We start from the raw sequence: 14,663 nt of genomic DNA, 5'->3' as shown, positions 1-14,663 counted from the left end.
ATATAAGCATTTTACAAATTATACCTTTGTGAGACATTTATTAGATGTGTTTGCTTTCTTTTCCTGGTTTTCTGTGTGTTCCTTGAAGGTGAAGAAAATCTGACTCTGGGCAGGAGTCTGGCAGAGACGAAGCAGAGAATGTGTCATTTGCTGCTGCATGGTAATCCAAAACCAAACAAAAATGTGAAAAGAGGAGTTACCAGGACCTACAATAATCCTTCCACACACATCCTCCTGCCTTTATCTGGCTTTTCAAAGCCTTGTAGCTGCTGGGCTGCATTTGCACAGAGACTCAAACACAGGATAAATAATCCAGCTCCTCTGTAGCAGTGTTTTGGGGAGCAGCTGTGTCTGGCAGAAATGCCAGGAGCTGTTTTGTGCAGCACACCAGCTCTGAATCCAGCACTGGGCTGGAAGGGACACAAGGAGTAAAAATCACTCCTTGGGCTGGGCTCTGCTGTGGACACAGCCAAGGTGACTTTCTGCAGGTCAGACAGCCTCTACTAAACAATTAAAATAAAAAAAAACCAACCTATAACTAAAATGAAATATAACAAATACCAAAAAACAACCATAAAGCAAAAAACTTATCATCACTTTTCTGACTAAACCCTACAATCCTAACCCAACCCCCAACACAACCTTAAAAAACTCTTTATCATAAATAACTCCCACTGCCCCACCTAAAAAAAATAAATCACAAAACCCTCTACTACCCAAACAAAATATTAGCTCTTTCACTGCCCAAAATAAAACTTACAAGCACTTTATTCCCTCTCATAAATTAAAAAAAATAATATATATATATACATAATAATAATACACACATATTATGTATCCCATAATATTTTATTAAAAAACCCACTGATTACTTTTCATTGGAATTAAATGTTGTTTTTTTCACTGAAAAGATTCTTAATTTTTTTCCTTGATGGGTGACATCCCTGGAAGGTTATGACACATTTAAGGCATTTTTCATAAGCATAAGTTTTTTTAATTTCAAGTTACAGCTATTTAGAAATGTCAGTCTCTTAACCCATTAACTTCTCAGCTCCTGAAAGTGCAGCTTTGTCAGCTCCTTCACAGAGGCAATGCTGGAAAAGGAAACAGAAACTTGGTTTTCACCCATTGCAAGATGCTTTAGAAATAGTGCAATGCATTCCTGAAGGTGAACAGCCTGAAAATTCCTCATCCTGATGGCAAATAATATGCTGGGATCTTTTTACCACAGAATAAACAACAGAAATACAGAGCTGAACAGAATAATGGACTTTATCAATACAGGTCCTGTATTAGTATAAATACCTTCCACACAGTGAAAGAGAAATTTCACAGCTGTGCTCTAAGATTTCTCAGTTTACCTTCAGAAAAGGGACATGATTTGTGAACCTCATCATCATTACCACAATAAAATCAGGTTATACATAGATGGCAGTATATCTACACTAGTTTTTCAGTTTTATATAATTTATATAATTTTAATATAATTTAATAATTGCTCAGTCCACAGAAACAGCACCTTTGTAAATATAGTCATAGAGTGTTGAAGGTCCTTCCAGTCCTCAAACTGCTGGGATCCTCAATCCAAGAGGATCAGCAAGAGTTAACACCATGAGTGCTTCAAAAGCCACACAACCAAAAACCCCAAAAGTTCAAGCTCATCAAGGCATCTCCCTTCCCTTACCACCATCTATGGCCTGGATTGTGCAAAATCACTAACCAGATTCAGAATCTCTGCTGCTCTGAATATCTTCTTCTACAGGAAAGAAAATGCATCTAAAAGCCTGATAACCCTGCTGAAATAATAATCACCTGCACAGATTTATACAAACTCCTCTTGTACATCAGAACTGCTCCAATAGCTCCTGATTTAAAGCACATCTCAGCTGCAGAGATTTGTTTTCAGGGAGGTTTTTAGGAGTGTGTGATGTCACAAGGGTTCTGATCCTTCCTCCAGCTGTTTCTGGGGTGATTTTGGGGGTCTCCTGCCCAGCTTGCCAGCATCTAACACACTGCTAAAAGGACAAAGTGAATCTCAAGCCCTTACTGGCTCTGTATGGCTCCCACAGCTCTCCAGTAAAACCTCTCACCTCCCTGGAATATCACACAGGCTTTCCAGTCAAACACTTCTCCTGGACTGGAATCCAGGCACCAGGAAAATGGTAAGGCAGCAGAGACAAGGACTAACTTCATCAGCTTTTAAAGAGGAAATGAACATGTAGAGTCACATAAATTAAAAAAAAAAAACCACCAACACAAAATAAATGGTCTCTAGTTGCAACAGCTCCTTGATCCTTTCTCTAGCTGAGTGTCTGCTGCACTTTTTTTCCATAAATAAATGTGAAGACCGAGGTTGCTGAGTGCAGAATGTCTTCCTTGTGGAATATTTGTGCATGTCCACGCTGGCCCAGAGGTGCAGAGCTCCATGGACAGTGCACAGCTTTCAGAGACATTCTAATACTCCAGGACTGGGCTGCTGAGGGGGCTTTTTCATGTAAAACAGGAGATAGGCTGTTTCTCTCCTGTGGAGGCAAAGAGAAAGCAAATCACAAGGTAAGTCTGAAGATGTAGGTTGCAGGTAACATCCCAGAATTGCTCCTGCTCAGCTTTCTGAGTTTTAGGTCAACTAAGCTGGTCCTCTGCCAAGATTCCCTGGCAGTGTATAGTTTATAGGAGAGATTATTTCCCTGCTGTGACCTCATTTTCTTATGATGCATCAAAACAAAAACTGACTGACACATCTCCTGCATCCCCACTACACCCCAGGCAACATGCAGCCCATTTTTCTTCCATTAAACCATTTATCTTTCTCTGTTTACTGCCCTCATTCCAAAGTCCAGAGCAGCATTAGAAGAAAGGGATATATTAGGGATATGTTTGCATACCAGTTGAGGTTGGAACGTCCATAGGTGCATTTAACATCATCCCATGACACCTAGAGAAGGAAAACACACAAGAGGAGACTGGTAAAAACTCCTAAGGGACAGAGACATTCTGATACCATCCCAGGAATTCTCATAAGGGTGGAATAAGTGGCACCTCCAGTAACTAAACACCTTTCAATAAACTGGTTTATTGCTTTTACTCTTTGAGGAAAAGCCAGTTCTGAATGTACACATTAGACAGATGTAGGGTCCATTGAGTAGGATATGCAGCAAATAGCTGCTTCTGCAAAGCACAAAACCTTGTTTGGTACTGAGGGTCACCCTGCCCTCAGCCCAGAGCATCCTGCAGCTGGACAAAGCTCTGCAGCCTCAGTTTCCTTTCCTGGCTCTCTCCAGCCAGCAGCCAGGCTGGATGAGACCTGGAGGAGTGCCCAGGAAGGCACAAAACAACCGTGGCTGGATCTGCTCACCTGGCAAACCTGGGAGTCGTTGAAGCAATACCACCTGCACTCTGTGAGGCTGTGAATGTAGGCACAGTAATGGCCACAGCTGGAGTACCCTGAGTGAGCAACCACAGCAAAAAGCTCATACTGCCAGCCAGCCTGCAAAGACACACAAAGAAAACCTCAGTGCAGCAATTCTCATCTGCCACAGGCTGCAGAGAAGCAGCAGGATGTGCATTTTGTAAGGAAAAAAAGGGTCATGTTGGCCTGGAGTATCCTGCCTTTTTTTGCTCTTACCCTCAGAGTTTTGCCTGTCAGCTGGGCTGGCAGCCTCTCTGGAGCCCAGAGGATTGTGGCAAAGGCAGCAGGACAGCAAAGGAGCAGCAAAGGGGTTCAACACAGCCAGAGACTTGTGCTGCTGCCACACTTCCCCTTGTTAATCCCCAGAAAGAGAAACAGATCCACAGTGGGCAGATCCATCTCAGCTACCTGGCAAAGCTTTGTGGCCAACAGAACCAAACTCTGTGGCCAACAATACCAACAATGCTGCCTGGGAAATAGCAGGAATAGAGTTGGCCTGTCTTGGACAGGTGAGATCTGCAAAGCCTGGCTCTTGTCCTGAAGGCAGGAAGCTCCAGGTATTGGTGATTTAATCTGAGCACACAATGTTGAATAATGACTGAACCAGTTAATCCAGCACCAGGCACAGGTAAAGTTTCAGACACAAATTTTTAAGACAGGCACTTTTAACTGAGACAAGTGTGATCTCTTAAATTTTTGTGAGAATGGAGCAGAGAGGAGAAGAAAAACTGCCCTTGTTGAACAGGTGTATCTCACCTTTTCACTGTCATCTGCTTGGCACTGATCTTCTGTCAAGATTTCCCTGAAATCAAGCTCCTGTGGGAATGGCAGGGAGTGACTCAGCTTGTGTGTGTGAGAGGAACTTTCAAAGCAGAAACGCTTCAGGTGCAAGGTCAGAGTCTGGGGCAGGTGGACAAGCTTCATGCTCTGTAAAGCAACAAATAATGCAATTAAAACTGGGGAGCAAACCTGGGAACAGCCATTGTCACCCAGTGTGTGCAGAACAGAGAGCAGCCAGTGCTCCAGTGAATATTTCCCAGTTCCATGGGACCAAACAGATCCACAGATGCCAAACCTCTGTATCCCATTGCACACAAGGCACATCCAGGTAAAGAGCTGTGACAGCCAAGTTTCTCAGCTTTAGTGTCATCAGCACCCAGCTCTGGGTGTCTCAAGAGCTGCTTCACTTCTCAGGTGCTTTCCCAGCCCTAGGCTGGCACCACCAGGAGGGTGAGGAGAGGAAAATCAACTTCCCTGTGACAAGGGAGCTCCTTCCCAACAGGAGGAAAGGTGCCTGTGGTTTGTATCTCACTGGCACTGCTGTGCTAACAAATCTGAGTTGTTGCTCTCCTCTTAAACCGATATAATTGAGTCCTTTCCCCACCCTCTGCAGTCCTCAAGGGAGTTTTGGGTTTGAGACATGACAAAATAATTCTCCAATTACCTGCAGAAAAGGTGTTTTCCTCCCACACTGCTGACAGAAACACATGTTTTGTCCAGTCAGCTCCTCTGGAAGGAAGAAGTATTGCAGACAGTGCTCCTAAGAAGACAGAGACTTCTTTCAACTGAATTTTTTCAATTTTTTATTTCTACATTATTTCACAGGGTCCAAGCACCAAAGTTGCAGAAAGCATGTTTTATTCAAAAGACAAAAGACTGCCTAGCAGCCTGAAATAAGAGGTACCTTATTTCTTCTAGATATTGCTGTGAGTGCAATAGTTGGGGGAAAAAAAAAAAAGAAGAGTACACATATTCCACAAAGAAGGTATTGATGTATAAATGCCTTTTATACCTGCTCCAAAGCCATAGGGTTTTCAAAGCAGGTCCTTTATGCTGAAACAGTGTAAAGTGGTCAGAGATTTAACAAGGTCCAGTGGTCCACTGGCATTTGAAAACTCCACTGTGAACAGAGGGGAATCATCTGCTAAGGAAACAGTGCTGCTGAACTTACCAGAGTCTTCAGCCTGTGAGAATTGGCATCCAGCACTGGGAGTGGAAGGGTTAACATGTTGCTGTTGCTCTTCATTTCAAAAGAGCATTTCTGACAGGCCAGATGCTCCTGTATGCAGATTGTGTACAAATCACTCAGCTCTTCAACCTGGAGGGGGGAAAAAAAGAGGCAGAAACAAGGTTTGTGAAGAAGAGAGCTGAGCTGTTTCCCTGTGTGTCCACACATTTCAAACAGGGTGACTGCTCTAACATTGGAGCCAAATGTGACAATGACTTATGTGGGCAGGGTCCTTCTCACAGTTTAAAGGAGATCAACTCCTTCCCCTCATTCCCTAACAGAGGGGAAAGACACAGCCTGTAAGATCAGAGAGTTAAATATCTGCTTTGATGCAGAATTCTTCTGTTTTGCTTGAAACTGCAACAGGAGCCTGTCTTCTGTATTAATAAAACAGGGAAGAGTCACTTTCCTCAGCCCCATGGGAGGAACAATTACATACATCCTGTACTATCAGTGACTAATTATAATGAAATGCACCTGGCTGATTTCAATAATGGGAAAAGCTGTGTCAGGATACACCAATAAATGTTTACAGAAAATTGGGGGGGAAATAAATTAAATATAACTAAATACAATGCTGAAAAAAGATCAATCTTTTAGTTATTAATCAGCTCTCCCATTAGAATGGAAACTGGCATACCCTGAAAGCAGGATGAGCAAAACTTAACTGTGATTCAAAATGTCAAAGCTTATGAAACAAAGGTTCTCTGTCTCATTTGAAGGATGCAATGAAAGAGGAGATAATTTTAAATATTTAATTTAGGACAATTGTCAGTGAAGGGGATCCTTCAAGGAGCAGAGGAAACCACACATGGTAAGAGGCAAAGGTTCATTTCATTCACCATCCTCACCAGCTCTGGGTTTTTCATCTGCTTCTTTAACAAGTTCCAGAGAGTCAGAAAGAGCTGAGCAGCATCATACTGCACAAACACTGCACAAAGAGAAAAACAACCTCAATCAGAATATTGACCAGCACCAAGCACAGATTTCCCACAAATGGCAAAGGGAGATTGATTGTCCCTCCTTAGAAGCAGTCTGCTTTTTGCTCCTCCCTGCAGAGACAGAGCTTAGGCTGCACACAAGCTGCAATTTCCTCAAGTGACCTGAGCAGGCAGTGGGGAAAGACAGGAGTGTTTGTGCCACCCAGTGCAAAAGTCATGTCCTTGTCACCAGGTGAAGGGACAAGAGGACACTCAATACCCACCAGAGCAGGGCTCAGATGGCTCCCTGAGCTGAGGGCTGCATTTCACAGCATCAGAGAATGGTTTGGGTTGGAAGGAGCCTTAAACATCATCTGGTTCCACCATGGGCAAAGACACCTTCCACCAGACCAGCAAACACCTTCCAGTCTGGCCTTGAACACTTGGGGTGCAGCACCCACAGCTTCTCTGGGCATGTGTCTCACCACTCCCACAAGAAAAAATCTCTTCCCAGTATTTAATCTAACCCAACTCTCCATTTCAAGCTTTAACCCATGTCCTATCCTTCTGTGTCACATGTCCTACCATGCCCTTTAACCAGTCCCCTTTGAATCCTCCTTACAAACAGTGCAGGGAAGATTCTGTTCTCTTTTTCACATTTATTACTCCACAGACCTGTTTCCCCCATCCCCTCATGCCCCATGAAGGTGAAAATGCTCCTGAGAGCTGAGATTAAAATGACAGGAGGGCCCATCCATATGTCTCACACACCAGGTAGTAAAAGCCCCTTGATCCCTATCTCTAGCTGCAAGAGGGATGTCAGGCTGCAAAGCCACTCAGAGTCAGGAGAAAAATGATGCAAACAGGGATACTGAGTTTATCTTGTGTTCCTCTTTCATAAAGGTCAGGGCACCTCCTCTTTCAGTGCTCTCCTGTTTGGGCTTTTATATGACAAAGGGAATTTGGTTATACCCTGTGTATTTGTACACACAGACAGAGTCTTGGCATCCCCTTGTCACTGGTCACTCATGCATTAAAAATTTCTTTCTTCTAGAACTTTGACCAGTTGGGAGATTCAGCCTGTAAATTCTTCTCTCTGCCCTTATAAGAAGGTGCAAACTCATCCTCTTTTCCTCACTATCCCTTTTTTTTCATAAGTAACAGCAGCTCTTTCACTATTGTGATGCCAGTAGAGCAAGAAAAATCAAACAATGAGTTCTCTGGCCTGCCCAGCCCTTTCCTCCTGGCCAGCTGAATCTTCTAGCAGTCTGATACTTTTCCACCCTTTGGATATCAGCAAATATATCCAGCAGGGTTTGTTTTTTTTTCCTCTCTTCACAGTTAAGACACGGTATTGCACTCAAAATGTGTCATTGTGCACCCAGCTCCTGGCATTCCTGAATTCCTGAAGGAGATGCTTGCAAGTGCTGGATAATGCAGAGGTGGGCAGGAGGCAGGGCTGCTTACATTTCACTCTGTGCTCTGCAAGGCAGTAAGCCAGGTCTGTGGGACAAACAGCTTTGCACTTGCCACACTGCATCTTCTCCAGCAGCAGGAGCATTTGGTAGGGGACACTGCTCCTCCTCCGTGCAGGAGGTGGCACTGTGATCCTGAAAGGGAATGCAGAGGTGGATTTCAGTGGAGAAACCTCAGACATCACACCTGAAAGGAGCACAGACAGCAGCTTAAGAGGAACCAGGATGGGTACATTTTCAGCCAAAGAAGGAATAAGGGAAGCAGCCACTTGCACTAGCTCATCCCACAGTGCAGCCTGACAGCTCTCAAGTAAAAGGTCAAAATTTCAAGTTGGCTTGTTCCTGCATAAGAAACAAGCCAAGCAGGACCTCAAGTGTTTTCTGGCCTCTAGAAACAACTTTAGTTACAGCCAGTTTCAGACATTTATTGCCTCCCACTCATTGATATCCTCACTCTCAACATGCCTTCAAAATTCCATGGGCATGTGTATCATAATGCTTGTATTTCAACTGTATGCCAACAAAAACTTCCTAAATTTACTGTAGCCCACAGGTTTTTCTTTCTTCAAGTAAGCATGGTAACCTACAGTCTACACTAGTTAGCTTTTCCCATTTATAACACTTACAATTTCTGCATGCCTGTAATTTGTCTCCTTTCTCCTCTGCTCAGTAGTGAGCACATAAAAAAGGACTGAATGGATTCCTTTTCAGATCCACTGTTGTAATAAATTAGCTGAGGCTCAATTTTCTTCATGCAGGAAAAGCCAATTCTCTATTCACACAACTTGTTTTATACAGTTTTTACAGACCTCATGTGCAAGTCTAATTGGTCAATAGTTTTCTTGCCAATTACTTCACTGGTTAGTAAAAAATATTTTACTTGTCTATCAAATATCTCTATTCTTGCTTAGTTTACATATTTTGTTCACTGATTCTCATGAGACAGATTTCTTGTTTCTTGCAGATGCAAATGGTTCTCTTACCAGAATAGCTTGTTGTGTCAATTGTTTTCATGCTTAAGATTATTTCCACATGGGAACTTGCAAGTTACTTAGCTGCACATGGAAGTGACAAGCTAGCTATGAATTTAAATCTGCAGAGAAGTGAGCAAACTAAAAACAAATCAAACCAGTTATTAGTGTGGTCAGTGGGGAAACAGAAGCCCAAATCCTCCTCAAAGCACACAGGGACAACAGTCAAGCCAAACAAAGTAATGCTATGTATTTAAGATCTGAACAACACTCTATCAGGGGCTGGCCAGGGCAGTCAGGGATTAAGGTATATTTATATTTACATGCTTCAAGTGACAAAATTAACAGTTGCCTATTAATCAGGCATGTGAGTAAACCTGAAATAAAATTATATCCTGTTAGGGAAAAGAGATACAAGCCATAAAGAGCCAGTTCAGGAAATGAACCAGAGATGATTAACAAGTCTGAGCACTGCAACTTCTGCAGGCTGTCAGTGTATGACAGACACAACAAGGCAGAGACCTTGCTGAGGGACCAAAAAGCATCCTGATAACACCTCAGTGGTCCAAGCCTTCAAATAAATACACATCCCATATCAAAAAAGGAGTGGAGACAACAGGGCAACTGGAAATATCCTGGGTGGTTCCAACAGTACCTCCGGAGTATCCTGGTGAAGCTGATATTCATGAAGAACACTTGCAGCAGGGAGTTCAGGCAGCAGGTCTGGCCAAGATTGTACAGTCCAACAGCTTCTGTAGGGGAGAAAAAGGAAGTGAGGCCTAGGGATAGGTACAGGAAAAGAAAGTGAAAATTCTCTGAAAGCGGCAAACTCCTCTCGCACGTATTCAGTGATCAGCATCTTGTCATCTGTCATTCAGTGATCAGCCTCTTGTCATCAGTCATTCAGTGATCAGCCTCTTGTCATCAGTCATTCTGTGATCAGCCTGTCATTCAGTCATTCTGTGATCAGCATCTGGTCAGACCTGAAAAAGGTGGATTTCACAATCCATCTATTCTTCTGTTGCTCAGGCAGATAACATTTGGTTTTGTTTGGCAATTGACTGAAAAACTCCAGGTGGACCTGGCTAATGATGCTCAGATTTCTCCCAGTTCCTCTGTTTTCAGTCCTCTCATAACACACCTGAACATAGAATAGAGCAAGAGGCAAAGACTGCCAGCATGAGAGGAATAACCAGAGCCTAGTCCATGGTTTAGCAAATCCAGCAATGCTGGCTCTGTTTGGAAAGTGATAGAGCCAACAACTAGGCCTTTTTGGCTGCAATGGCCAATTTGAGGACTAAAATAAGGAAAAGCTCTGCAATCTTAATAATTCCATTCTAAAAAAAACCTCAAAACTGTTACTTGGCAGGGCAAAATGAGAATCATCTGTATCTTCCTCAGTGAAGAAGTATGGAATAGGAGAAAATGAATCTTATAGACAGAGAACAGAAAAGCAGACATGAGAAATAGAAAATATGACAGTGAAGAATAAGCAAAATGTTATTACCATTTTTTAAGTCTGCCACACCAAAGACTGATGCCAGCTTCTTGTTTTTTGCCTCCACCTCTTCAATTTCCTCTTTATTATTTTGTACTTCAATTTCTGCCTCCATGGTCTCACTTAGTGCCACCTCTGGTTTCTTGCTTCTTTCTGGACGTCCACTTCTTTGTCCCATCAAGAATATTGTTCAAGGACAGAAAGACTGCAGAGACGTTTTCATTATGAAAAAGGTGAAATAAAAAACAAAAAATAAATCATTGAATGGCTTGGGTTGTCACCCACTGGATCAGGTTGCTCAGCCCAGCCTGGAATATCAATAAAATCAGTAAGATTACTGCAACAGCATGTGGGATATTTGAATTAGCATGGGTGTTGAGGTGTGGAGTCTGACAACAATTCTCATCCTGTCTTCCTCCTGTGGCTAAATAAATAAATGAGCCTCCAGTTCCACAGAAACAGCTCTATCTAGCCAAGGAACTCCACACATCCCTGCTTGGAAAGACTTGGTAAATAAGATGATTAAAATTCCCCAAAAGCAGGTGTTGCAAAATTCCTCTGTTTAGAAAAATCAATCTTTTATCAAAATAAAGTAGCCCAAGTATGGAAAAGCTCAAGTTTCACCTTCTCTTCTGACCAGATAAGCACATTTGGTTTCTGTACTGGGCTCCCTGCATTGGTTTTAAGCACTTGCATCACAGCACTGCTGTAGCACTTTGGACTGTAATTTCGAGAGACATGTAAGCACCAACAGTTTCTTTTTCTATTCCTTCAAATGATCACAAAGTAACTGATCATGCAAAAGAGCCCTTATAATGCCTAGATTTTTAAGGGAGTATTCAATGTTCATTACTCTGCCACTCTCCTGTGACTCAGCTACTAAAGTAAAATAAAAGTACACAAACAAAACAAAAAATAATAAAAAAAAAAAGTAAAAAATAAAAGTTCAAATCAACTAAGCAAAAAAGGAAACTTTCTAAAAGCCCGATGCCAGCATGGAGACAGAATCAGAAAAAAATAGTCATGGCAAAGGAAAGAGGTGGAGAGCCCAAAAAGGGTCAGAAATTATTATTGTACAAATATTAAACAGCACATAAAATCAACCTAAGGCAAAGCATTAAAAGAATGAAGAAAAACTACTAAGAAATGGAAATAAGCAAAATCTTGGTTCTGCCTTTTATTTAAAAAAAATAATTAAAAAAATCTTTGCTTTAAAAGCATGTTTTTGGGTTAACTATGCCTCATAGTGTCAAATATCAAAGTTACTGAAGATTCAGGCAGAGAAGCTAGAAATGAAATGGATTTTTTCCCTGATTATTACCTTTAAGCTTAAGTAGATTTATTTCCAACTGAACTTTTGAAGATTACATTTGATCTCTAAGTGTCACTAAGATTCACCAAATATTGTTGAATTTGCTGAGAAGCATTTTGGGAAAAAAAAAAAAAAAAAAAACCTCCTGAAAGACAGATTCAAGAACATTACTTTTTATACACAAACTCAGTGATTAGAACAGCTATGCAAGAAAAGATAAATTTCATTGGATTTCTCCCTTGGTGAACAGAAACTGAACACAGACTGCCTGTTCTCCTGGAGATGATTTAACAACACATTCAGGTTTCTGAGAGCTGAGCTGGAGTGGGAGCCTGTCTCAGACTGGTGGGTTCAGCTGGTGTAGAATCAGCCAGAAGGGATGCTCCAGGCAGTGAGGATGTTAAAAGAGACAAAAAGGAGAGGGGCAGGCAGCACAGAGTAGTTAACAACAGCTAGAGATGTACTGGGGATAAAGCAAACCTGCAAGACACAGGTTTTGTCAGGAAAGGGAGGACTAAGAGTGGGATTAAAGAGCAAGAACAGGGCTGAATGGCTTTGAGTGACTTGAGGAAAAGGTAGAAAGATCTCAGGGCAGGAAGGTGCAGGGGGATACAGGAGGTTTTGTTCCTGGTTGCATGGATTTTTCTCTCAGTCACCACTATCAGGAATCCTATTGCGGGAACAGGGACACGAGTTGAACTCCTGAACCCTTGGAACCGCCTTGTTTCGGCTGTCAGAAACACAGCCTTCCTAAGACTTGCACTTTTCCTCCTTTTCCCTGCACAAGGGTGTAAAACAGCTGGTGAGTGAGCCAAAGCACTGAGCAGCAGGCTCTCCTCCTGCCCCCTTTTCCCTCTCTCACTGCAGGAGCAGCGTTGCCTCTCGGTTTTCTTTGCAAGTCACGGGCAGGACTCGGTACCTCAAGTACCAAGCCAAGCAACTGCACCAGCACTGGGGAGAGAACAGAGATCAGTCCCCTGCATACCCTCCACCCCATCATAACCTACCCTCACAGTCCTCAGCTCCTTTTCCTTGATGGGAATTTGGGGTGCCGATGATGCTAAGGCAGGTCGAGGGGAGGCCAGGTTGGATGGGGCTCTGAGCAATCTGTTCCAGTGGAAGGTGTCCCTGTCCTCAGCACGGGGTTTGGAACTGGATGATCTTCAAGCTCCCTTCCAGCCCTAACCATTCTGTTTTTAGGAACCCCCTGAGGCGCTCCAGCAGATTCACTGTGCCGATCCACCCTTGAAGGGAAGAGAGCATCACCTCCACACTTCCCTGGGCTGCGACTGAAAGCGCACTTCCCACTCAGCCCCTAAACTACTCCCCGTTATCATTCCCCCATTTCCTTCCTTCCTGACACCCTGCACCTCCAGCACCCGATAATCCCCCAAAACAGCAAAACGGCTTCTTACCATTTCCCGCAGGACCTGAGGCTGACAAGGGCAGCGGGGCTGTGACAGCGGGGATGGCACAGCGAGGATGGCACAGCGAGAATGGCACAGCGAGGATGGCACAGCGGGGCTGGCACAGCGGGGCTGGCACAGCGGGGATGGCACAGCGGGGCTGGCACAGCGGGGATGGCACAGCGGGGCTGGCACAGCGAGAATGGCACAGCGAGGATGGCACAGCGGGGCTGGCACAGCGGGGCTGGCACAGCGGGGATGGCACAGCGGGGATGGCACAGCGAGGATGGCACAGCGAGAATGGCACAGCGAGGATGGCACAGCGGGGATGGCACAGCGGGGATGGCACAGCGGGGATGGCACAGCACGTCTGCCCGGAGCAGCCGCTCCTCCGGGGCAGGGGAGCCGGGAGAGCACCGGGAGCCGCTCCTCCGGGGCAGGGGAGCCGGGAGAGCACCGGGAGCCGCTCGTCCAGGGCAGCAGGAGCCGGGAGAGCAGCGGGAGCCGCTCGTCCAGGTTAGCAGGAGCCGGGACAGCACCGGGAGCCGCTCCTCGGGGCAGCAGGAGCAGGGACAGCACCGGCAGAGCGGCGGGCGGAGCGGGCGGAGCGGGGCGGAGCGGCGCCGCAGGTTTCATTTCTCGCTCGGCCGGCAGCAGGCACAGAAAGTGAAACTCGGAGCCGCCTTGCGCCGCCTCATCCCGGCACGGAGAGCCAAGAGGATTTTACTGCCGGCTCTTTGTCCTTGAACACAGATCGCTTCTCGTGTGCGTTCTGGGGGAAGTGATGATGCTGAAGGTCCGCACTCAGGTGAGGGCAGCAGGCACCCCCAGACCTGGGTCAGGTATCTGTGCAGCTCCCGCCCGGCTCTGCTGAGCCCTGGGAAGGACACAGACACGGGAGGCTTTCAGAGGAGATGTCTGGAGCCATCAGAGCTCAAAAACACACACACGCACAAAAAAAAACCCTTAGAAGAATAAAGGTTTGAAAAATGTGACCCAGCTCTTTTCACACTGTCTCTCTGCTAATAGATCTTTTACAACAGAACTGCCTCCCAGTTTGAGAGACGGTGCCAAGGGTAAAACTGCCAGTCCTGTGACACATTACATGATTTATGGACAGTCCAACTTTCAGTCCTCCCACAGCCCTCACCTGTGCTTGAAGAGCTCCTCTGAGGGCATTGGAAATTGCAGGGGTCCCTATCACAGCTCCAAAATCCACTGTGGATTTCGAGAAGAGCTCCCAGTTGCCACCCCTCTGGGCAGGTGATGGGGAACCTGCTCACACTGCCTGGCTCAGTTCTCAGCAGTCCAAAGTCTTCAGCTGAGGCAGCAGGGACCGTGAAAACTGTCCTAAATCGTCACAGTAAGGGTGTGGGTGTCTTTAGGGACTTCTGAGAGAAGGGCACAAATGACTCAGCTTCTTGGCTGTGGCAGAGGCTCTCAGCGATAGTTCAAATTATCTGAATGATGGATTTGTCTTTACAAACAAGCTGTGGGTCTGCTGGCAGCACTGAGTCATAAAAGAAACAATGGGATGGATTCCACTGATTGGTGAATGGAAATATATATATATATATATATATATATATACATATATATATATATATATATATATATATATATATATATATATATATATGTATATATATGTATATATATATATA

The 14,663-nt window shown here is 44.5% G+C and overlaps 1 protein-coding gene across 1 annotated transcript; it reads right to left on the bottom strand.

Annotated features, from left to right (window-relative positions):
- Nucleotides 1-830: 830 nt before the first annotated feature.
- USP18 (ubiquitin specific peptidase 18) lies at nt 831-13,116 on the bottom strand. Its single transcript, XM_056513358.1, has 11 exons — nt 13,009-13,116; nt 10,291-10,486; nt 9,439-9,535; nt 7,805-7,947; nt 6,269-6,348; nt 5,361-5,507; nt 4,854-4,949; nt 4,166-4,336; nt 3,356-3,487; nt 2,886-2,935; nt 831-2,522 (listed from the first exon to the last, which is right to left on the bottom strand). The coding sequence occupies exons 2-11, from the start codon at nt 10,457-10,459 to the stop codon at nt 2,444-2,446; spliced, it is 1,164 nt and encodes a 387-aa protein (XP_056369333.1). The 5' UTR covers nt 10,460-10,486; nt 13,009-13,116; the 3' UTR covers nt 831-2,443.
- Between the last annotated feature and the right edge of the window lie 1,547 nt (nt 13,117-14,663).

Source organism: Oenanthe melanoleuca, chromosome 1A (genome assembly GCF_029582105.1).
Source record: "Oenanthe melanoleuca isolate GR-GAL-2019-014 chromosome 1A, OMel1.0, whole genome shotgun sequence".
Classification (NCBI taxonomy): domain Eukaryota; kingdom Metazoa; phylum Chordata; class Aves; order Passeriformes; family Muscicapidae; genus Oenanthe; species Oenanthe melanoleuca.
The sequence above is the reverse complement of the archived record's forward strand: the minus strand, read 5'-3'. Positions and strand labels throughout refer to the sequence as shown.

Bases quoted from the DNA above. Each gene is read 5' to 3' on its own strand.
- USP18 (XM_056513358.1), bottom strand. From the start codon at position 10,459: ATGGGACAAAGAAGTGGACGTCCAGAAAGAAGCAAGAAACCAGAGGTG. The intron at 5,508-6,268 runs GTGAGGATGGTG...TCCCCCCTCCAG, and splicing joins AGATGAAAAACCCAGAGCTG to GTTGAAGAGCTGAGTGATTT. The intron at 2,936-3,355 runs GTGAGCAGATCC...TTCCTTCTCTAG, and splicing joins ACGACTCCCAGGTTTGCCAG to GTGTCATGGGATGATGTTAA.